The sequence below is a fragment of the Lemur catta genome, chromosome 17, assembly GCF_020740605.2.
Source record: "Lemur catta isolate mLemCat1 chromosome 17, mLemCat1.pri, whole genome shotgun sequence".
In the NCBI taxonomy this organism is placed as follows: domain Eukaryota; kingdom Metazoa; phylum Chordata; class Mammalia; order Primates; family Lemuridae; genus Lemur; species Lemur catta.
In genome coordinates this window covers 20,383,068-20,405,951 of record NC_059144.1, presented here as the reverse complement: position 1 = coordinate 20,405,951, position 22,884 = coordinate 20,383,068, and the positions used below count along the sequence as shown (strand labels likewise).

Sequence of the window (22,884 nt, the reverse complement as noted above, 5' to 3'; positions counted from 1 at the left end):
TCCAATGGGGGCATTCTAGAATTCAAAGTATGATTCGGTTCAGGAAGGTTTGGAGCTTGGATGTGGTTTCTGAAGGGGGTCAGTTAATCCTCAGTTGATGAGAAAGTTTAAAAAGATCTGTCTCATCCATCTTCGTGTCTCAGACCCAGCGAGAGTCTAAACTAGCAGTCACAGATACAAATGTCTTCAAGGGCCCGACAGGTGACATGGAAGAGAGAAACTGGCCAAGTGCAAGGGAGCAACCCCTTCAGCCCCTGGGTGAGTGGATCCTGATAGTCTCAGCATGGGGGAACAATAGGGAGGAGTGAGGCTTGGGGCTCACATCCCATCTCTTCAACACCAGCCGAGTGTTGCTTTGGCCCAGCATTGCCTGATCTACTGATTTTTTAGTAAAATCTCCCGACTTTGTAAAGGTTGGCCAAACCAAACACATCTGTGAGCCAGAGACAGCCCAGCGGGTGTCAGGTTGTGACCTCCAGTCTCAAATACCTGGGACACTCCCCATGAACTTCTCTAGACTAGAGATTCTAAAACCAGCATTCCGTTGCTGCCAGAAAGTTCTTATTCACGTCCAACTAAAACCTCTTGCTTTGAGTCCTTTTTATTTTTATGTGGGTGGAGGTATGAGCGAGAATTGGCTCCTTATTTAAAAAAACCCTTTCAGAAACTGGAAAAACAGCCCAGATGCAGTGAACTGAGAAGAGAGTGGGCGTCAGAGATCCACGTTCAAGTCCAGCTCGGTCATGTATCATCTGCATGACCTCCAGCAAGTCTCTTCACCTCTCTGAGACTTAATTTTCTGTCTGTTCCTGTCTTTCCCTCTCCCCTTTGCCTCTGCCCAGGGACTCCCCACGTCCCACCCAAACCACACGGTGGTAACGATTATAACTAGAGCTCTTCCTGCTGAGCAAGTCCTGTGTGTTAGGCCCATACAGGCTGAGCATTTTGATGCATTATCTTATTTTATCGTTCCAATAATTCTAAGGATGAGGTATTTTTATTCCCATTTTACAAGTTAAGAAACTAAAGTCAAGACTCTACTGCTTACAAATTACTGGTAGAGCTGGGGTATGAACCTGAGCACGTAACTGCCAGCTGTCCCATCTTGTTCCCAGGATCCCTGCCACCACAATCGCCTTTCTAACACAGAGATCCAATTGTGTCCCTCCACTGCTCCACAACCTCAGGTGGCTCCCTATTGCCTTAGCAACTCGTTGGGCTGGTGCTGCAGCCCATCAGCTGGCTGCCAGGTTACTTTTCCTACTTCTAAACACACTTTAGAAGGGGCTATCCCTTCCCATGACCCATTCAGGAGGTTCTCTTGCCATGTTCACATATTCCAATTTCGTATTTGCTTCATATTTATAATTAGTTATGATTTACTCAACATTTGTCTTTTTGTCATTCTTTTCCAACTTAAATTTATTTTTTATTGTCATGCGTTTGTGCTATTTAAATCACTTCCTAATACTCATTAAGATGAGCAGCACTGCCTGACACCCATCTCTGCTCCTCTGCTCACATTGCACCCCTCCCCAGACTGGGCGAGCTCCTGCCCATCCTTCAGAGCCCTGGGAGCCCCAGCTCTCTTCTCTTTAGCTCTTCAGGACACGCGCTTCCAGGCATAGGGCTGGGCCCCGCCACCCATCAGACGGCCCAGAACTCCCAGTGAATGGACCTGCCTCCCCCAGGGACTGCAAGCCCCCAAGGCAGGGACCAGATCTGTACACAGAGCCTGGCACACAAGGGGCCTGGGGCGGGGGACCGCCATACAGTACTTGGGTGATGTTGAATGCATTGAACCAGATGTGACCAGTTCACTGGGATGGGGTCACACGTGGCCCACAAGACAATTCTGGGAGGACATGGACTCCATATGAAACCACAAAAAGAAAGTTACTCTAATTCTTTTCTAGTCTCCCTGATGACACTAAGGAGAAAGCTGCCGTCTGGGGACAGTATATCTTGAGCACCTCTCAGACACTTAGCCATTACTCCTTTCAACAAAAACAGCACAGTCGTCGGGTTTGGAATTGTCCCACAGTCACCCTCATCCAGCCAGAATTTACTAACCCAGATTTGCCTTCATTGAATAGATATTTTATGGTTACTTTTTAATTCATGACAACAGATACTGATTTTTCATGGTCATCACATAAAAATTTCTATTTAAATATATTTTTAAGTGTATAAAGTAAATTGATTTAAAGAAAAACATTGAGGAAATAGGTAGTAGATTTTGTTATTTTCTTATAATATTTTATCCAGTAAGCAGATATGTAAAAGTTGTTCCAGCGATGCTAAAGTTTGGGAAATGTGGGACTTGCTAAAGCCTAAGCCCCTTTGCTGTAGATTCTCTGAAGCAGGGATGCTCCAAAACATTAGACAGCCATTAATCAAATTGCTTCACAAAAATTTTCAGGAAGGAAGAATAGATGGCATGCTAGAGTGAGAGTCCGGAAATCAGGGAAGGCTTTCCTGAAGAGGTGATATTTGGGTGGATATTTACTAGATGAGTAGGAATGCATAGGGAAAGTTGTTCCACCCAGCAGGAACAGCATGTGCAAAGGCCCTGAGGCAGCATGAACCATAAGAGCTTCTAGACCAAGGCCAGAGTGGCTGGATCACAGAAGTGAGGCCAGAGAGGTGGGCTGGTGACAGACAACTTCTACTATTTAAAGACAAGGAAGAAGGAAAAATCTGCCCATTAGGAAAGAGCTGCTCAACTTTTGAGAGGGGCAGCCCAATGCTTGCCTCTTGATCTGTGGATCTGGGGTTCAGTGATGGGTTTCTGGATCCTAAAACTAATAACTGGGTTAGGTGCAAAACCAGGAGGGGTTTGGCAAACACCACTTGGTGTAGGCTGTGGCTCTGGGGAACAGGTGAGTGCAGGCTCAGAATTCAGGCTGTCCTTACTCCTGTCCTAACACCCTGGTGTGGTGACCTTGGGCAGCCACTTAAGCTCCCAGAGCCTCCGGCCCCCATCTGTTGGGCAGAGATACCTTCGAGTTGGTGTGAGTTACAGGAGCTCCCACGTGTAAATCACCTAGCACAGGGCCTTGCCTGTAGGAGAATGACCATTAGCTTATGATGATTATTTTCAAACAGCTCCAAGAGCACTGTGTGTGTACACCTGTCCTGCCGGTGCATGGATTTAGGTGCCTGCTCTTGCAATATATCTGTGTTGTGCATGCAGGTGTATGCCCGTATTTTAGCAGCGTGGGAGAGCAGGTGGGCGAGGCTTGTGTGTATGAGAGGGCACATATGTTCAGCCTGGTGAGTCAGTGGGTGCATTTCTGTGTGTTCTACGTGTGCATGTGAGTATGAACATACCTTTATATAGAATTCTTCTGCATGTGGACATGCACTTGAGTGAAAACCCACACAAATTGAACATGGTCGGTTACAGTCAAGGAGTTAAAGTCCTGGCCATTCTTCAAAGCCCTTTCCCCAATCCTCACAGCTCCTGTGAATCCGCCCGGGGCTCCTGGGCCTGTCTGGAGCTGAGATTCCCTGAAAACAGACTTTTCTTTCATTCCCTGTTCCCAGACACTGGCACAAATGCAGCCCAGTGCACACACACGACTCTCCCAGAGCGTCCCAAGCTTCTGAAGATGCCAGTCCAGAAAGCCCAGGTATGGGGGTCCTACCCTGCTCTTCCCCCTCCCTGGGCTACCTCTTCACCCAGTTCTCACGGGAGCACCCCATGTCGGGACAATGTGCATATCTGACTTCCCAGCGCTGAGTCTAAAGTAGCAAAGCCATCCCAAGTTCTGGCAAACAATTCCCTCCTCTCCACTCTGCACTCTTAACCCTCTTTGCCCTGCCCTTCCTGGCTGGGCCCGGAGGGGACTTTAACCCCCAGCCCCATGCAAACCCCATGTCAGGACAATGTGCATATCTGACCGTCAGCCCCAAATCTAACAAGCAAAACCACAGAGCTGGGATTCCAGCTCAGGTCCGTGCTACGGGTTGGGACAGCATCAAAGTTTACAGCCTGTCCCATCTCATTCCGTCCACTTCACACGGGAAAAGGCCCGAGAGGACAGGGCCTGGGATGGGTTCCTGCACCCCCTTCCGCCCTTCCACCCCTGCTGGGGGCCGTAAGCACAGACCCCTTGCGAGGCACTGAGGGAGGTCTCAGCGTAAAAGGTCGGGTTCCGCCCTGGACACCCGGGGCTGTTCTAGGGGGTCGCACGGTGCCCTGCTGAAAGGGGCAGAGCGAAGTGGTCCAAGCCTTGGCAGGCGTTACCATGGTGACGGGCTACAAGCGGCGGCGGCTGCTCCCTTCCTGGGCGCGGGTCTGCGGTGCGCGGGTGGGTCTGTCGCGTGCAGCCCCCCAGCCCCGCCTAGCCCTGCGGCGAGCGGAGCGGGCTGGCCGGGGGCGCCGACCTCGGCCTCATCTCTGCGGCGCGAGGGGCGGCGGCGGGGCCGGGAGGGAGAAGAGAGGCTGCCGGAGGGACGGGCAGAGACCGAGGCTGGAGACTGCAAGAGCCCGAGGGAGCGACGGCCCGCGGGGTCGGGCCACCAGCCCGGGGGGCGGCCGCAGGGGCGGGGCGGGGCGGGGCGGGACAGCGGCCCCTTTGTGCCCGCCGCTCCGGCCGCCAGGAGGAACTCGGCGAGTGGTCCCCCGCCTCTTCCCGCGCCCCCGCAGCCCCGCGGCCGGCAACCCAGCGGAGCGGAGCCCCAGCTGCGGGCGCGGCGCCCACACACCGCGGAGTCAGAGTCAGAGCCGGGGTTCGGGTTCCTCCTCCACTTCCCAGCAAGTCACAGACTCTTAAGTCTCAGTTTCCTCATCTGTAAAATAGGGATGATGATGATGATGATGATGATGATTGATGATGATAGTACCTGCCCCTTAGGTTTGGTGGCAAGGACTAAGCATCTGTCCCAAAGCCCTTCCCCTAGGAATTCTGCCCACTTAGGCCTCCATGAGGCCCAGTTCAGGGTTTTTGATGGTGGCTGTCTGCAGTTCGAGTCTCCTCTCTCAGATGGTGACAGGCGGTGCGACCTTGGCCAAGCCATTATTCCCGGCTGGGCCTCAGCTCTGGAGGGAGATTGAGAAACTAGACTACTGTGGTCTGGATGTGTGTCCCCCACCCCCAATTCACATGTTGAAAGCTAACCCCCAGTGTGATGGTATTATGAGGCCAGTTCTTCGGGAGGTGATTAGGTCATGAGGACAGAGCCCCCATGAGTGGGACTGGGGATCAGCGCCCTTAGAAAGAGGCCCCCAGAGCTGCTTGCCCTTGGCCCCGCGTGAGGATACAGCAAGATGTCCCCGTCATCTACAGGCCGGAAAGCGGGCCCTCACCAGACAGTCAACCTGCCAGCGCATTGATGTTGGACTTCTTAGCCTCCAGAACTGCGAGAAATGAGTTTCTGTCATTTAAAGCCACCCCGTCTGAAGTGTGTTGTTATAGCAGCCCAAACAGACTAAGACAACCACTAAGGTTATTCCTGCTTGGATGACTCAGGAATTCATCCATTTATTTATCAAGCATTGTGCCAAGCAGGAATGAATTAGAACCCCTTGAAGACTGATGGAATTACATCAAGGCAAACAAACACACCAAAGTAGAACTTTCTGCATGTTAGTACTTTTCTAAGTGTGTAATGGTTATGAGGTAGATTCTATTATTGTCCTCATTTTATAGTGAGAAGCTGAGGCACAGAGAGGTTATGTAGCCTGCCCAGTGTCAGATAGCTAGTAATCTGTAGATCCCAGAATTTGGAATGGGCATGGCTATCCCATTCTAGAAATTACTAACCTTGCTACGCTACCTGAATGAATTCTAAGCATTCTTCCTGCCTTGCATTGCTCCTTGCTAGCCTCAAAGCCTTAAAAGAGATTCTGGTTGGGCCCTGTGCCTAGAGCCCCACTAAGATTGCTCATATCAGGAATATTTGGTCACCCAAAAAGAAATTAGATTGCATACAAAGGAGAGGCAATGGATAGGAAATGGCCTAAAAACAAGTGCTATTACAGTCCACCCCTTGGGCCTCTCAGCATCCTTCACGCCCTCATTACCATGCATGTTCTCTACTTACATTGTACAACAATTGCACATGCAACCAACAATGTACACACACACACACACACACTCCCATGTGGTTTGAACCCACACTATGTGTGACCCCAAAGAGGGTCACCTTTCTGAGCCTGAGATTCATTCTTTGTAAAACAGAGAGAATCATACTTCTTCATAGCACTATGGTGGCAATTAAATAAGTTAATGAACGTAAAGTGTTTTGCACTGTGCCTGCTACATAGAATTAATATGCAACACATAAAATAGCGTTGTCTCTGTGAGGGGCTGACAGTTGTGAATTCGCCTTGCAAGTATACAGGCTTAACTGTTGGACTGGACTTGGTTCATCTTTCAGGGACTTTCCAGAGGATTTTCCAAGGACTGTTCAAGTGTTCACTTCCTCTCTCTTTGGCAAATGAATAACAGAATCATGCTCCGATTGCTACACTAGATTTTGAGAAATAACAAAACCCATCACTGGCCTTACATGTATAGTGAAGTGCAGGGAATGGGAAAGTGATGCTGAAATGGGCTCTCGTGCTGATTTGCTGTGTAGATCCTTAGGGTAGATCCTATCATTGGGTAGATCCTTCATCTCTTGGGGCCTTGGTTTCTTTGGCATAAAATGGAGGTTAGAATCCCTCCTTGTGAGGCTAGCATAAGAATCAATGAGATAATACATTGAAAGGTCTTAACATGGTGCCCGACATGTAACGGGTCCTTAGCAAATGACAGCTCTGCCTATGATTGTGAGATTCCCAGGCCCAGATGCCAGGACACCTCACTAGGAGATACGCTCACTTGAGAAGGGAGTTAATTTTAGCAGAATTTCATGGGATTAAGAAATCATTCATTCAATAAATATTTATTTGCTCCTACTATAAGGACACCAAACAGTTGGCACATATGCATCAACTCACCCCTCCCCTAGCCATGACAGACATCACTAATCCACTGATCATGGAACTTTCTGCTGAACCTAGAAGTAGCCTCAGAATTCTCTTCAACACAGAGCACAGGCAGCTGCTACCAGTCAATACAAGCTGGCACAGAGATGTGCTTGTTCACCCTCTGAGGTCTGTAACGTACAAGGCAGACTGGTACTGAAGAAGACAAAGACTCCAGAGGCAGAGGCTTAGATTTGAGTCTCGCCTTAAAACCCGCGTTGGACCCTTATGCCGAAGCTTAGGTCCTAGGGCAGTGTACCAGCCATGGAGTGTGGCCCTCGCATCTCCCCTGAAGAGAGAGCCATGAGTCATGGACGCCTTCAGCGTCTGCTTCAGCTTTGAGCTTAGGCCAGGTGTTTCCTGGGCAGCCCCCAGCTGAGCCCACTGTGAATAAGGACCCACCATGTCTGCCTAATGTGGGGCTCTTCTGTGAATAATCTTTGTGCCAGAGCTCCCCGTTGGGCTGGCCAAGACCTTCTCAGAGCTGCACCACAGTCTGAAGTCCTTTCCACCCAATCCTTCTTCCTTCCCCCTCTCCTTTCACCACTGTCAGACCTGCGTCATGGTCCAAAGGCTCCCCCTTGGTCTTCCTGCTCCTGCTCCCCTCCATCCTTCACAGCAATCACCCCCAAGAATCTCATGCACTCATAACTCTGGCATCTGTTTCTCAGAGGACACAGGTGACACCAGCCCTGCAGAAAACCAAGTTGGAAAGGAGTGGTGCTCCTCTTCTCTGATGGCAAGAACAGAGGTGGCACAGAGATTATTGTGAATGCCAGGGGCAAACAGTGACCCAGGACAGGGAGGCTGGAGGGCACAGCAGCATAACCCACAGCCTCCCCCTGCATGAAACTGGCCTTCCCGATCAAAGACTCTTGATTGCAAGTGACAGAAACTCAACTCAACCTCACAAGTAAAAAAGGAACTTTAAAGGTCTCATAAGTGAGCAGTGGTGCTAGAGCTCTGTCATAATTCTTCTAACGGCTTCTTCCCTATGACCAGGGAGGAGGGCCTCCAGGCCGACATGATCTCAGCTCAGCAATCCTAATACAAAGACAACATGTTTTTCCTGACATCAAAATAGTAATTCCAGGGAAGACCTTGATTGGCCTTGCTTGGGTCACATGTCCATTCCTGAACCAACCACTGTGGCCAGATTCTGTGCCCTCCCCTGGCTGGGAGCACATGATGGTGGCTCTACCACGGCTGCATGGAGTAAGGAGGTCTCCAAAGAAACAGAAGGAGGGAGATGGGAACACAGGTTAAAACCAACAAAAGCTTTGGTGATCATTCTCTGCTTCATAAATACTGGGGGAGAAAAAGACAGAAGAGATTGTTTCATCCCTCAATGAGCTTCTCTTTCCATAGAGAAAATATGATGTTTAAGTGCATTTTCTGATCACCTGCTAGGCTGGGATTGGGGAGGACCTGTGGGTACGTAGGTGCCGCAGGCTGTCCCACCCTTTCCTAGGATGCCCACAGTCTGGTGAGAGAGAGAGAGATGGAAATAACTCATGGCAACAGAACCCCTGGAGCCCCTAAAACAGACTTAAAACATCCCTTGTTCAACTGTCCTGACTGACAGCAGGGAGATTCCCCCAGGGAGGGGTGACTCACATAGTGTCACTCTGCCCAGCCAGGACAACAGCTGTTACACTTGGTTTGTTCTTAAAACTGCCTCCTGGTTCAGGCATCTGTGATGTGTGTGTTGAGGCCTCCAGTTGAAGTCCCTGTCTGCCCGTTAACCCCCTAAGGAATCTCGGGGGTTTGCCTAAATTCTGGGAACCTCAGTGTTCTCACCTGTACAATGGGACCACTAACCTCTGCTCTGCCTCCTTCCTCGGCCTCTTTCCTCTGCCTGCTGTGAAGCAATAACGCAGGTATTTGTCATGTCCTGCTAGAGAGGGGGTTCATGAGGTGTATTTATTGAGTGCCCGCTCTGTGCCAGGGACAGCATGCTGCATGCTGGGGGTGTCAGGGAGAACAGGACAGACAGCCCCTGTCCCTACACAGCTCACAGTCTAGTAGGGTATCAGATCTTAATAACGAATGCATCCCTTTCCCTTATCAAAGGAACCCAGTGGGGACCCAGGAGGGCTGCCCTCAGGGCTTCAGCTGAGATTCGAAGAGAATGGAAGAGTTCATAGTGAAAGAAGTCAGGGAAAAGCATTACAGCCAGAGGAAACAGCAGGTGCAAAAGTCCTGTAGCAGGGGAGCACATTGGAGGCACAAAAGAGGCAGCGAGTGATGGGGACAGGGACATGAGAGGAGGCAGGAGGGTGGGCAAGGCTCTGCAGACCAGAGAGTTTGAATGTTCTCCTTAGAGCCTTGAAAGTCATGGGAGGGAGTTAAGGAAGGAGTAATATGATCAGCTTAATTTTTTGTTTTTCAAAAGATTCCTCCAGCTGCTGGGGGGGAGGAGACAGTGGGAGGCGGCAGGGGCTGCAGGGAGACCCAGCAGCAAGGGGACTGCCACAGGGGCTGGAGAAGGGTTGGGCTCCAAGGATAGTGGAAGCCAAGACCCAGGGCCCTAGAGGGACTTGTGGCTGGAGACACCAAGGCAGGGGGCTCTGGGGACTGTTTAGCCTCTGTCCCTCTGCGTCCCACACCCCCGGAGTTTTCTCTTTTCCAGTCCAGCTCTTTCTTGTTATTGTGGGACAGATTCCACCGATGACTCATCCAGGATTTTGGTTGCTTCTTCCAGCCCTCTCCCCTCCCCTGACGACTCTGGGCTTCTTGGGGCCCGCAGGCCTCGCCCCTCACCGTCTGGGGAGGCAGCCAAGAGCCTTGCCTGCCATCTGGGTGAGGTCTAAGAAGGAAGGAGCCGGACCCTCTCGACCTCCCACACTGCCCACACCTTCCTGCCTCTGGTTTTGCTCATCCTCCTCCCCACACCAGGGGATCTCTTTTCTGCAAGTCCTGTTCCTCCTTCCGGGGCCACCTCCTCTGGGAAGCCCTGCCTAGTGGCCCAGGCAATCCCTCCCACCCCCACCCCTGCTCAGCAGCACCTGTGTCTTCATTCACCCCTCAGGATCTCACCTTCTGGTGGAGGAGGCAGGGGTGCACTGATGGAGCTGTGGACAGAGATATCGTGGGAGCCTAGAGGAGGGGACCGGTAATACCCCCTAGAGGTCAGGTCAGAGGAGATTTTCCAGGAGAAGGGACATTTACACCTGGGTTTTAAAGGAGGAATAGAAGTTCACTGTGGAGAGAAAGATGAGAAGACATTCCAAGCTACAGAACCAGTGTGCACAAGGGGCAATTGCAAGTCATTTCTGTAATGTGTGAAAGGGGCCCAGTGCATATAAATGTTTGTTGAATGAAAGAATGTTTGGGGGGAACATTGAGAAATTAGGTGTGGCTGCATCAGAGCTGTACACTCCCAAACTGGCAGCAGATGGGCCAAATCAGGCCAACAGAAGGTTAAAAAAAAAGAAAAACGGAATTAGTTATCAACATCTAAAAATCAGAAGGCTTTTACCTATATTCCTAGAGCTGGGTAGCAGCCTCTGCCTTCATCCAGGCACATGCTATCCAGCTTCCCAGCGTCCTCACCTGGTTCATTTTGCTCATTCATGCTACTTCCCAGGCCCTGCCTAGTCAAATGCCTAGACATTGAGTTTGCACCCCTATCTATATGATACACTCCCCAAGGCTCTGGCTTATGAGCTATTTACAGGGCCAGGCATGCAGCAGGTGCTTAATATATCTAGGTGGGTGGATGATGTGATGATTTTAAAATATGTCCACAAATTTCTTAACACTCCTGCCTTCCAAAGGTGGAGCCCCCTTCAGTGTGGGCTGGACTTAGAGACTCACCTGTAAAGAATCAAACGTGGAGGAATTGATGGTGTGTGACATCAGAAACTAGGACGTTGTAGCTTCTGCCTTGCTGTTTCTTGGATCCCTTGCCACGTTGCCATGCTGTCAGGACACTCAAGCATCCCTATGCAAACATCCAGGTGGTGAGGATCTGAGATCTCCTACCAACAGCCAGCACCAACTTGCTAGCCACGTGAGTGAAGTCACCTTGCAAGCTGATGCTCCAGCCCAGCCTTCAGATGGCCGCAGCCCAAGCTGACAACTTGACCCCAGCCTCATGAGAGACCATGAGCTAGAACTACCCAGCGACCCTGCTTCCAAACACCTGATCCCCAGCAACTGTGTGAGACAATACATGCTTATTGTTGTTTCAGCCACTGAGTTGTGAGGTAATTTGCTGTTCATCAACAGATAACTAACATGGATGCGTGGATGGATGGATGGATGGATGGATGGATGGATGGATGGATGGATGGATGGATAGGTGGTTGGATGGGTGGAAGGATGGATGGATGGATGGATGGGTGGATGGTTGGATGGATGGATGGATGGTTGGATGAATGGATATAGGATACGTTAGGTAGCGGGGGGGAGATTCCACTGGAAAAGTAAGGGAGGGTCAAATCCCAAGTGAGTTTGTCACCCTGAAGAGCTAGAAAAGTTTGTAATCTGGGAATGCCATGGTCATCTCTAAGTTTTAGGCAGGTCACTCAGGCAGCCAGGCTGGGAGTAGGCGGGGAGAGGGTTGAAGAACCCGAGGCCAAAAGGCCAAGCAGAGGCTGGACCAATCATCCCAGGAGACAGGCTGCCCTGTGTCTTCAAACTGGCTTCCTCCAGCAGCAGTCCACCCTAGCCCTTCCCGCCCCACAGGCCCAGCCCCATCATTCCTCAGCCCCTGCTGGCCTCTGAGCCTTGGAGGAGGTCACAGCTTTGGCATTTCTCAGAAGCCAAGTCATCCTCCTCACTCAGTGTCTTCTTTGTGTGGAGCAAGCAGTTTCTCTCGCAACTAGCGGGGTATTCAGGGGAGGGCCAGTGCCCTTTAGGAAGCAGAGGGGTCTCGTGAGACACTGTGACCCTCTGAGGAGACCCCCTGGGCCACCCATGGGGTCAGGTCAACCCGAAGATCCTGTGTATTGGGCTTGTTTGAAATGGCCCGGCACATGTCCTGGAGAAACGTGTGCAGATAGTCTGACGCACATGAGAAGTTTTCACGCAAATTAAAACTGTGCTGAAATACCATTTCTCATCTATCACATCAACAAAAGTTTAAAAGTGTGACAACACGTGTTCATGAGACTTTGAGCAAATGGCCACTCTTATAGGGTAAGAGTGGTTGCTCATAAGCCTTATAGAAAAGAATTTGGTAATATCTAACAAAGCAACATATACACTTAACCTCTGACTCAGCATTTCTACTTCCAGGATCTATCCTAAAGATACAATTCCACCAAATAAAAAAACAAAAAAACTTATGCACAAGGTGATTCATTGAGGCCTTACTTGTAATAGCAAAATGTTGGAAATACCCAAATGTCCATCCATAGAAAACTGGATGAATAAACTATGGTACCACACAAGGGAATGTTAGGCAACCATAAAAGCGATAAGGAAGATCTCTATGAACCTATATGGAGTAATTTCCAGCATATATTGTTAAGCAAAAAAATAAACTAAAAGCAAAGGACTATATTAGTATTCTACTTTTCACTTAAGAATATAAAAAAGAAAACATGTATTTACATCTATTTATTTAATTATTAAAAAAAGAAAACCAGGAAGGATGAATCAGAAACTTACTGAAAAATGGTTACTCATAGGATTTGGTGGGAAAGCAAAGAAAAGAAAGAAATGGGAGTGAGATTTCTCTGAATATATTTTTATATTTTCAAAAATAACATTAAATAAAAAGATAAAAACATAAACCCTAAACTTGAAAACAAAGAGAAAAAAGATGAGCCTAACTGAGTATAAAATGAATAATATACCCACACAAAGAAAATAATTCGAGTAACTTTGGCCACAGGACTTTGGGTATTGGTGTCATGATTCTAAAACTACTTTTTGTGTGTTGTATGATAGAAGAAATAAGTAAATATATTGATGTTGTGGGAATCAGGATTCTCACTATGGGAAAAGGAAGTAAAAAATATGGAATGGAGGAAGGATCTATTGGAGACATTGGCATGAGCAGGACCAGGGAACAGCAACACCCCCACGGCAAGTAGCACACCCAGAGCCCAGATCTTGGCTCCTAAATGCCACTCCCCACTAAATGGAACTGATGTCCTCAGAGAAATGGCTGATTTCCAGGACTGGGCAGGGAAAGTGCAAGGTGAACCTGAAGCATCTTGTATCAGAAAGCAAGAAAACATTCAAAAAAGGATTAGGCCAGGTCAAAATGAGCCATAAAGGGACTCCCACTAGCCAAAGTCCAGAGAATCTGATCATCAAAAGAAGAACAGCTTGGGTTTGTTTCTCCGTGTTGGAGTGAGTGATTAGAAACATGCAAGGGGCTAGAATGATCCATGCAGTGATGGATTAGACTTGGAGACAGTAGCTCAGCAAAGTTACAGATGTAGATAGATAGGTTGATAGATACATACAGAAACATTTACAGGTATGTGTATATACAGAAGTTAGTACAGACACATATATTTCCTTGCCCTATCAGCTCAGAGAACTCAGAAGCACTGACATCCCAGTAGCAACAAGCACACCTAACACCCAGGTTTTGGTATCTAATCTCATTCTCCAGTGAAAGAAGACAGGGCTCCTTGGAGAAATGGCTGATTCTAGGACAGGGATAAGAAACTTACAGGATGAGTCTGGAGCATAGTGTCGTGCCACAAGGTAAGAAAGTGATAAACAACTCCACAATGATGGCGGGAGGTAGGCGCTATAGTACAGCCTACTGCTCCTAGGCTACAAATGTGTGTAGCACGTTACTGTACTAAATACTGTAGGCAATTGTAACACAATGGTAAGTATCCGTGTATCTCATCATATCTAAACATAGCACAGGTACAGTAAAAATAGGATACAAAAGATAAAAAATGGTACACCTGTACAGGGCACTTACCGTGAATGGAGCTTGCAGGGCTGGACGTTGCTCTGGGTGAGTCAGTGAGTGAGCAGTGAGTGAATGTGAAGGTCTAGGATATTGCTGTTCACTACTGTAGACATTATAAACACTGTATGCTTGGGCTACTCTAAATTTATGAAAAAAATATATTTTTCTTTCTTCAATAACAAATTAACCTTGGCTTACTGTAACTTTTTAACTTTATAAACTTTAAAATATTTTTTAACTTTTTGACTCTTCTGTAATAACACTTAGCTTTAAACACACACACACATGGTACAGCTGTACAAAAATATTGTTATATCCTTATTCTGTAAGTTTTTTTCTATTTTTTAATTTTTTTTTATTTTACTTTTCAACCCTTTTAAAACCTAAGACACAGATACACACATTAGCCTAGGCCTACACAGGGCCATCAATGTCACCGTCTTTCACCTGCACATCTTGTCCCACGGAAGGCCTACAGCGTCGCTAGGTGATAGGAACATTTCAGCTCCATTAAAATCTTATGGGACCACCACTGTATATGTGGTCTGTCGTTGAGCAAAATGTCATCGTGCAGCACATGCCTATAAATGGGAGACAATAGACAAATTTTCTGTGCAGAAGAATTCCAAGTAATTTATGTAGATATTTCATCCTCAAGAAGATGGAGTATAACTTCTCGCTCCTATGGAGTGGACTGCACAATAATGACTTCCTTCCAAAGAGTATAGAAAAGGGAGAAAAAGGAGTAACTTTACAATGGCCAAACATTACAAGCCTGACCTCAGCCAGGTGACCAACGTCTACATCAGCATCCATCGGTCCTGTTGACAGTATGTTCTCTTGATCTGCTGTGTAAGGATAGGGCACTCGAGTTACCGGCTGCCTTAGACACTCCATTCTTCTCCTACCTGCCTTGACAAGATGTCCAGAGAGGGCAACAGTCTTCTCCAAGGCCACACAGCGTGTCCATGGCGGAGTCAGGATTTGAACCCACCATCCTGACCCGTAACCCCAGGATCTGCCCTCAATTCTGAAGCACTGGGAATGGCAGTCACCTGACTGGCCCCTTCACGGCATCGTCAGAGCCGCCACTGTGGTGACATCCATTTCACAGAGAAGGTAAGGGCGGGCCCACGTCACCCCGGAGTGGTAGGGCTGCAAAAAAACAGGGGGGGTCCCCAAGCCACACACACCCCTCCAACGGCTTCAGCCTAGCCCAGCTTGCTCCCATCCCTGGGATTCTCAGCACTGAGACGTCTCCTTCCTGGAAACTCGAGCTTCCTCTCCCTCCTTTCCCATGGCGACAGCCCTTTTCCCTCTGTGGCCCCATTTTGGGGCTCTGGGGCCACCCAAGCACACCCCAGGCCTCTTCTCTGTGGTGTGAAAAAACTGGGCAGATGCTGTCGTGGCAGAGACAGGGAGGGGGCTGGGGTCACCCTGCAGCCTCACCCACCAGTGGTGGGAACTTAGCTCACGGTGAAAGGGCCAAATTGTCCTGTGCAGCTGTGCTTGTTTTCTTCCCAGTCTGCAGGACTGGCAGGGGAGGGGGAGAGCGGGAGGCAGTCACTTTTCTTCCCGCCTGTCCCCGCCCCTCAAGGGAGTCCTCCAGGACTGTCGTCTAGGGGCCCTCAAGAGCTGCTTCTGCCTTCTGGTTCTCAGGTCTGCAGAGCAGGACAACGGTTCCAGCTGTCGCCACATCAGAATGACCCATGGGGGTGGCTGACACATAGACGTCCCCCCTTTCCCAATAGGATCGGAACTCCAGGCCTCAGACCAGAAATTGCAGTTTTAATAAACACAGCTGGTTAGTTAGGCCCAACTTGATTGTGCAGATGGAGAAAAACTGAGGCCCAGAGAGGGACAGGAACCTGCTCATTGTCACAGAGAGAGACCTATGGCCGGACCCGCGATAACTCAGTCATTCATTCATAGAAACGTTCACTCAGCACTGACTGTACTGGGCCTTTGCTAAGGATTTGCCACAGAGGGTGTTTGCTCACAAGATGTTCACCATTGCAAATAAACGACAAACAGATCAAAAGCACCATGATAAATGCTGCAATTGAGATGCCCGAGGTATGGCAGGAGCCCAGGGAAGGGTGCTTCACCAGAGAAGGGCCAGTGGTCAGGGTAGGCTGCCTGGAGGAGGTGAAAACCCAAGCAGAATCTTAAAGGAGACATAGGAAATATCTCTGCAAGGAAGGAAGGGCCCTCCAGGCAGGCAGTCCGCATGGGTGGAGGCTTGGAGGTGAGAACCAGATGCGTGTGGGCAGCCAGAAGCAGTCTAGTGTTGCTGGAGCCCAAATCTGTGCGGCAGGAAGAGGCAAGAAGTTTATTCATTTGTTGCATCTATTGAGTACTTACTGTATGCAGGGCCCTGTTCAGGCACTGGGTTTGGACACAAGTGAACAAAGCAACGTCTCTGCCCTCGTGGCCCTTACATTCTAGGGGGAAGGAGAGGAAAATACAAACTGATAAGCAAATGCATGACATTCGTGAGGAGGTAAATGTGGACAGCGGAAAAACAGAGTCAGGGGCTGGGGGCTCCTATTTCTCCAAGGAAGGCCCCCTGGAGAAAATGGCCATGAGTGGAGACCTGCAGGAAGCAAGGCAGTGAGTGGTGAAGAATCTGGGTGAAGTGTGTTCTAGGAAGAGGCACCAGCAAGTGCAAAGGTCCTGGGGCAGGAGTAAAATGAGGCTGGAGAGAGGTTGGCAGGGGCCAATTCAAGGAGGACCCTATGTGACATGCTAAGAATTCTCTTTTTTCTTCTTTTTGTAAAGCAGAAGAAGCCAGCAAAATGTGTAAGCAGAGGGGGGAGCACGCTCTAGCTTAGATTTTGAAGTTCCTCCGACTTCCATGTGGAGAAGGGACCAGGCGGCTGCAGGAAGACCAGTGAGGAGGCTGCTACAGTGGTCCGGGCAGGAAGTGATGGTGGCCTGGACTGTGGAGGGGGGACATGAGGGGATGAGGAAGAGAAGGAAATGCTACACTAACTACCAGGAGGCAAATCCGCAGGGCTGGGTTGGTTGCTGTTGTTGCGGGGAGAAGGAGGTGTCGGGATGACACCAGTTACTGGTAGGAGGCAGGGCTGCCTCTTAGACACACAGGGGAGCAGGACTGGGGAAAAGACAATTTAGTTTTGAACTCCTGAGCCTGAGGCTCCTGCAGGACGTCCCTGTCCAGGGAAGGACAATCTGGGGCTCCAGGGAGATCTGAGCGGCAGAGGGGGTTGAGGAGTTGCAGCCTGTTGGTGCTGGGGAGAGGGCCTGACCCCCTAGTCATTTGCAATGGCTCCCGATTGTTGGGTGAGACAAGAAGGGGACCCAGGACGGGACCTCAGACCCCAGGAAGCCCCAGGGCTTAAGGGCTGGAATCAAAGCCCACAAGGGAACAAAGAAAGAGTTGTCTAGCCCCCAAAGAGTGTAAGGAGAGAGTCTTTTTGCGTGAAGCCAAGTGATGCTTCACTGGGAGAGCCACAGGCAGTGTTAAGACTGCTCAGAGACCTACTAAATCAAGGCCTAGGCCGGGCAAGGTGGCTCACACCTGTAGTCCCCCCTACTCGGAAGGCTGAAGCAGGAGGATGGCTTCACTGGAGCCCAGGAGTTCAAAGCTGCAGTGAGCTATGATCGTGCCACACACTCCAGGTTGGGCAACAAAGCAAGACCCTGTCTCTAAATAAATGAATAAATAAATAAGGGCTAAAATATGTCCGTGGAATTTTGTCAGCCGATAGACAGAGTGACACTGCTCTCGGTGGACTACTGTGGAACCATCTTCCCAGCTGCATCCGTTCCCCGTTGCTGGCTACCAAATACCTCCACAGCACAGCAGCTCAAAGCAGCGATGAACGTGTGTTGTTTCTCACAGTTCCTGTGGCTCAGGGATTCAGGAATGGCTGAGCTTAGTGGTTCTGGCTCAGAGTCTCTGACGAGGTTGCAGTCTAGATGCTGGCCAGGGCTACAGTCATCCGAAGGCTGGACCAGGGCTGACAGATGGACTTCTACGATGGCCCCCAACACGGCTGATGACTTGCGCTGGCTGGTGGCAGGAGGCCTCCGTCCCTCATCCTGTAGGCCTCTCCCCAGGGCTGCCCGAGGCAACACAGCGCTGGCTTCTCCTAGACCGAGGGACCCCAGAGAGAGCAGGTGTCCAGCCACAGTGTCTTGTGATGTCACCTCGGCAGTCACACACTGCTGTTATTTCCACGATATCTGATCACCGTCAGCCCTATCCAGTGTGGGAGGGGACCATGCACGGAGGCAGGGGTCCCTGGGCGCCATCTCAGAGTCTGGCTTCCACAAGACAAAGCAAGTATAAGCGTAAAGTACCCAGCAGTACATTTGATACGTCATGATTTGTGGTAGGTTTTTAAAAGGCCCCCATCTATGTAGCAGATGATACCTATGCGCTCGTGCTCTCATGGAACTTCTCTGGGAGGATGTAATTTCACTGCTTACCATATTGTATCTTTTGCATCGATTCCCTACATATAAATCTATTTTGAAAAAAATAATTATCCGATGATCAAAAGGAGTGCCCATTGAGTTTAGAAAGAAGTTCTTTCCTTTACTCAGACGACAAATATTTATTGAGTTCCTCCTGCGTGCCGAGCATTGTTCTGGCCACTGGAAATGGTGAAGGGACACGAAGTTTAGCCACCCTCACGGGCTGGGTGGGTTCCCGGGGCTGCCCTAACAGAACACCAGGCTGAGTGCCCCAAGCAAGAGAAATGTACCTTCTCACGGTTCTGGAGGCTAGAAGTTCGACATTAGGGTGTCAGCAGGATCGATTCCTCCTGAGGGCTCTGGGGGAGCAGTGTAGGAGGGCTGTCCGGGAAGTGCCCAGCCATGGACGATGAAAAATGTATTAACGATGCAAACTACATTTTTCATGTTCCACGGCTGGGAACTTCCCCGACAGCCCTCGTCTCCCAGGCGCTCTCCTTGGCTTGCAGATGTCTTGGTGTTCACGTGGCCTTCGCCCCATATATTAATACATGCGTGTCCCAAATTTCCCCTTTTGCTAGGGGCACCGGTCATTTTGGATTAGGGCCCACCCGAATGACCTCATTTTAATTTGATTACCTTCGTAAAGACCACTTCTTCAAATAAGGGCACATTCTGTGATACTGGGGGTTAGGACTTTTTGGGGGTGGGACACAATTCGACCTGCAACACCGGCCTTAGGGTGGAGTGAGGGAGGCAGACCCTGGGCGAGCAAGTCCAGGACGGCTCAGCAGGCGGGAGCGCGGGAGAGAGGAGGCGCGGGCCGGCCGGGGTGGGCGCCGGCAGGAAGGGGGTGGGAGCAGAGGTTGCAGGGAGCGGCCAGGAGACAAAGGAGGCTTTGAGGAGGTTTGGCTGAGGACGGAGCCGGAGCCGAGGGTGGGAGCTAGCTGGAGGGAGACCTCGGATCAAGAGGGAGTTTCATCTGATTTGATGATGGAAAATCTTGGGAGCTCAGAAGACTCCAGAAAAAAAAAAAATCAGAAAAGGAGGAAAAGGTCCCAGTTGGAGGGTCCAGGCTGTTGGGGAGCTGATGGGAGGGAGGCGGGGAGCAGAGGCAGGTGTGTGCTTGCGCCACCTTCTAGGCCGGAAGGGCTGAGCAGGGAGAAGGTCTGGGCTTGGCTGAGGGACACAGGAAGCTGGGGTGGGGGGCAGCCCTCTCTCCTTTCCCAGATCTCCCTCTTGGTCCCCAACCATCCCTGCAGCTCTGTCCTTCCGCTTCCTCCCCATCTCCCCCGGGGGCCCCCTGCGGGACCCTCCCTCCCCGCAGGGCCCAGCCGATCAATGGATGCTGTGTTCTCTCCGCAGAGGCCCAGGGCCTCACCCCTCCTGCGCACAGGCCCGTGGTCAGCACAATCTCCATCTAGCCGCAGGGAGGAAGCCCTGCCTCCACGTCTGTGACAATATTTTAAATTCCTTAAAAGCTGCCTTTTATCTTATCGCACCCCTTGGGCCCTGCCCCCCTTTTGGAAACCCTCCAGTGACACCCCACTGCTCAGAGAACAAAACCCAGACACTTCAGAGTGGCCTCCCGGGCCCTGCAGGGTTCAGCTTCTGCATTGCTTTTTAAAAACTTTTCTCTTTTTGAAATAATTTTAGATTTACAAAAGAGTTGCAAAGACAGTGTGAAGGGTTCCAGTATACCTTTCCCTGGTTGCCCTCACGTTAATGTCTCCCGTAACCATAGTACATTGATCAAACCTAAGAAATTAACATTGGTAAAATGATGTATTATTTTTCTAGTACATAGAAATGATGATGGATTTTTTCACTTTTATTGTGGAACATGCCACAGCTATAAAGGCATATGTACACGGTTTAAATACCGATAGACACCCTTGAACTCCGCCGTCCATTTAGAAATAGAACATTACTTTCAACCTTGAGGCTCCCCGTGTGCCTTTTCCCGATCAAACCCCTCTGTCTCAGTCGCTGAAGCAGGGGATGTTAATTTATGGAGGTGAATGAGTGTCCACGTGCAGAGACTAATGCCACTGAAGGAAGAAGTTATTGCTCAGAGTTCTCAGGAAAAGGGGGCACACCAAGGCACGCAGGGCCACATGGGGAGCACCAGGTTTGGTGCGAGGCTGAAGCAGGAGTGAGGGCCAGAGCCTTTCTTGGGGTTTCCACGGGAAAGGCAAAGCCCAGCAGAACGGCGCGCAATTCAAAACTTATGAATTGTTTATTTCTGGAATTTTCCTTTTCATATTTTCTGACCACAGGAAACTAAAACCGTAGAAAGTGAAACTACAGATTAAGGGGGGACAACCGTCTAGCATTTCATTGTCTGTATATTGCCATGCATCTATTTGCTATGGTTAGTGGATATTGGAGTTCTCCCCAGGTGAACAATGCTTTGCCTTTCTCTACCTGTGGCTGATATCCCCGTGCAAGGACATCTTTTGGGTAACCCTGGAAGTGGAAGTGCATGTGAGTGCTCAAATCACAGTGCAGCCCCTACAGCTTTACTGGAGACAAAAAATAGTTTTCCAAAGTTTAATGCCCGTCTGCTCCCTCCAGACCCCCACTGTCCTTTGGTGCCATCTGACTTTAAAATTTTTGCCAATCCAGTGTGCATGTAATGATATCTCATCGGGTCTCAATCTGTACTTCCTTGATTGATAATGAGGTGAAGCATCATTTCTCGGGTTTATGAATCATTTCTGCTGCTTCTTTCGTGAAATTTCTGCTCACTTTTTTTTTGCTCACTTTCTATTGTGTTATTTATTATTCGATTTCTTATTATTCACAGGTGTTTTTCTTTTCTTTTCTTTTCTTTCTTTCTTTCTTCTTCTTTCTTTGTTTCTTTCTTTCTTTGTTTCTTTCTTTCTTTCTTTCTTCTTTCTTTTCTTTCTTTCCTTTCTTTTTTTGCTATACTGATCATGAAACAAGCCACATGGGAGTTTTTCTGTATTAGGGATGTTACTCTTTGGTTAGTCATGTGTGTTGCAAATATCTCATTGCAGATTGTGACTTGTCTTTTCCTTCTTTTTACGGGGTCTTTTGATGAATGGACCCTCTAAATTTTAATGTAATCAAACTTAGCAAATATTTCCTTATGGTTTAAACTTTTTGTATCTCATTTGAGAAAAATTTCATTAAAGGATCTTTTTATAAAGATACTCTCCTATATTTTATTATAAAGTTGTAAGGTTTTACCACTTACATTTAAATCCTTAATCCCTCTGGAATGGAGTTTGATGTGAGATAGGGAATCCTTTTCATTTCCCTCCATATAAATAGCCAATTATTCTGGCACCATTTATTGGGAAGACCATCCCTTCCTCCTGGATTCGCACTGCAGGTTGTGTTGTTTATCAGCTTTTCATATATGCATGAGATAAAATGTTAAGGAAAAAGTCAAATGAAACAAAATGACAGGCAAGCCTTTTTCCCAGCAAGTCCATGTCTAGGAATTTATCCTAAAAAAAAAACTATAAATGTGAAAAAAGATTTAGCTCAAAGATGTTGTTTATAAGAGCCAAAAATTAGAAAACAATCTAATTCTTGTATATCCAACAAGAGGGGATTGTTTAAATAAATTTTTGGACATCCATACAATGGAACATTATGCAATACTCTAAAAAGATGTGGTAGATTTTAATGCAGGGACATGAAAAAAATATTTTAAAAAGCTGACTGTGGAACCACATACATATATGGTACGGTATAATCTTCACTCGGTAATCTAGAAGTATGTTCTTAGACACATTACAAAGAAAGAAGGACATATATCAAACTGTTAGCAGTTTATCTGTATGGTCTCAATTGTTTGTAGTGATATCAGGCAATAATAAATAAAACACAGTTCACTTTTTCTGTGCTAAAATAAATGATGTTGCCTATGCTTAGAATCATACCATAGGAACCAGCAACCCATTCCTCGGTATTTTCTTAAGAGAAATAAAAATTTACATTCATGCAAAAGTCAGTGTGTGAATATTTATAGTTGCTTTATTAATGATCACCTGAAATTGGAAATAACCCAGATGTCCTTCAGTGGGTGAATGGCTCAGCAAACTGTGGTACATCCGCAAGATGGAATTATTACTCAGCAATAAAAAGAAATCCTATTGATAGATGCAACCCCACGGATAAACTTCAAAGCACTGTGCTGAGTGAAAGAAGCCAGACCCCAAAGGCTACATACTCCAGGATTCTGGAAAAGATAATATCAGCAGTTGCCAGGGGCTGGGATGGGGGGAGAGGGTGATATGAAGGGACACAAGGGTACTTTTTGGGGGTAAAGGGACTGTCCCATATCTTGATTATGGTGATGATGACCCGCAACTATGGGTTTGTCAAAACTCAGAGATGTATCCACTAGAAAGCGTACATTTTACTGTATGTGTGTTACACTGCGATAAAAAATACAAACTAATACCTTTGTGAATTACAATAAACCAACAATGTGAAAGCTAAAGAAAGGTATATTATGTAAGAACATTTACTGATATGGAAACACATTTGCAACACTGCCAGAGGAATACTCATGTTGCGCACCTATGTA

At 48.5% G+C, this 22,884-nt stretch overlaps 1 protein-coding gene and 1 long non-coding RNA gene across 3 annotated transcripts in view; one reads left to right on the top strand and one right to left on the bottom strand.

The window, feature by feature from the left end:
* KIAA1755 (KIAA1755 ortholog) overlaps positions 1 to 4,409 on the bottom strand; it is a 36,693-nt gene extending 32,284 nt beyond the window's left edge. For both annotated transcript variants that reach the window (XM_045528598.1, XM_045528599.1), the window contains exon 1: positions 4,253 to 4,409. In XM_045528598.1, the coding sequence (XP_045384554.1) occupies positions 4,253 to 4,255 (3 nt within the window). In that variant the 5' untranslated portion in view covers positions 4,256 to 4,409. The remainder of the gene's footprint in view (positions 1 to 4,252) is intronic.
* On the top strand, positions 239 to 11,145 carry LOC123622347. The gene is made up of 3 exons (XR_006729478.1): positions 239 to 258; positions 3,550 to 3,635; positions 10,759 to 11,145. It is a non-coding gene; the product is annotated as an uncharacterized LOC123622347 (long non-coding RNA).
* Positions 11,146 to 22,884: the final 11,739 nt, after the last annotated feature.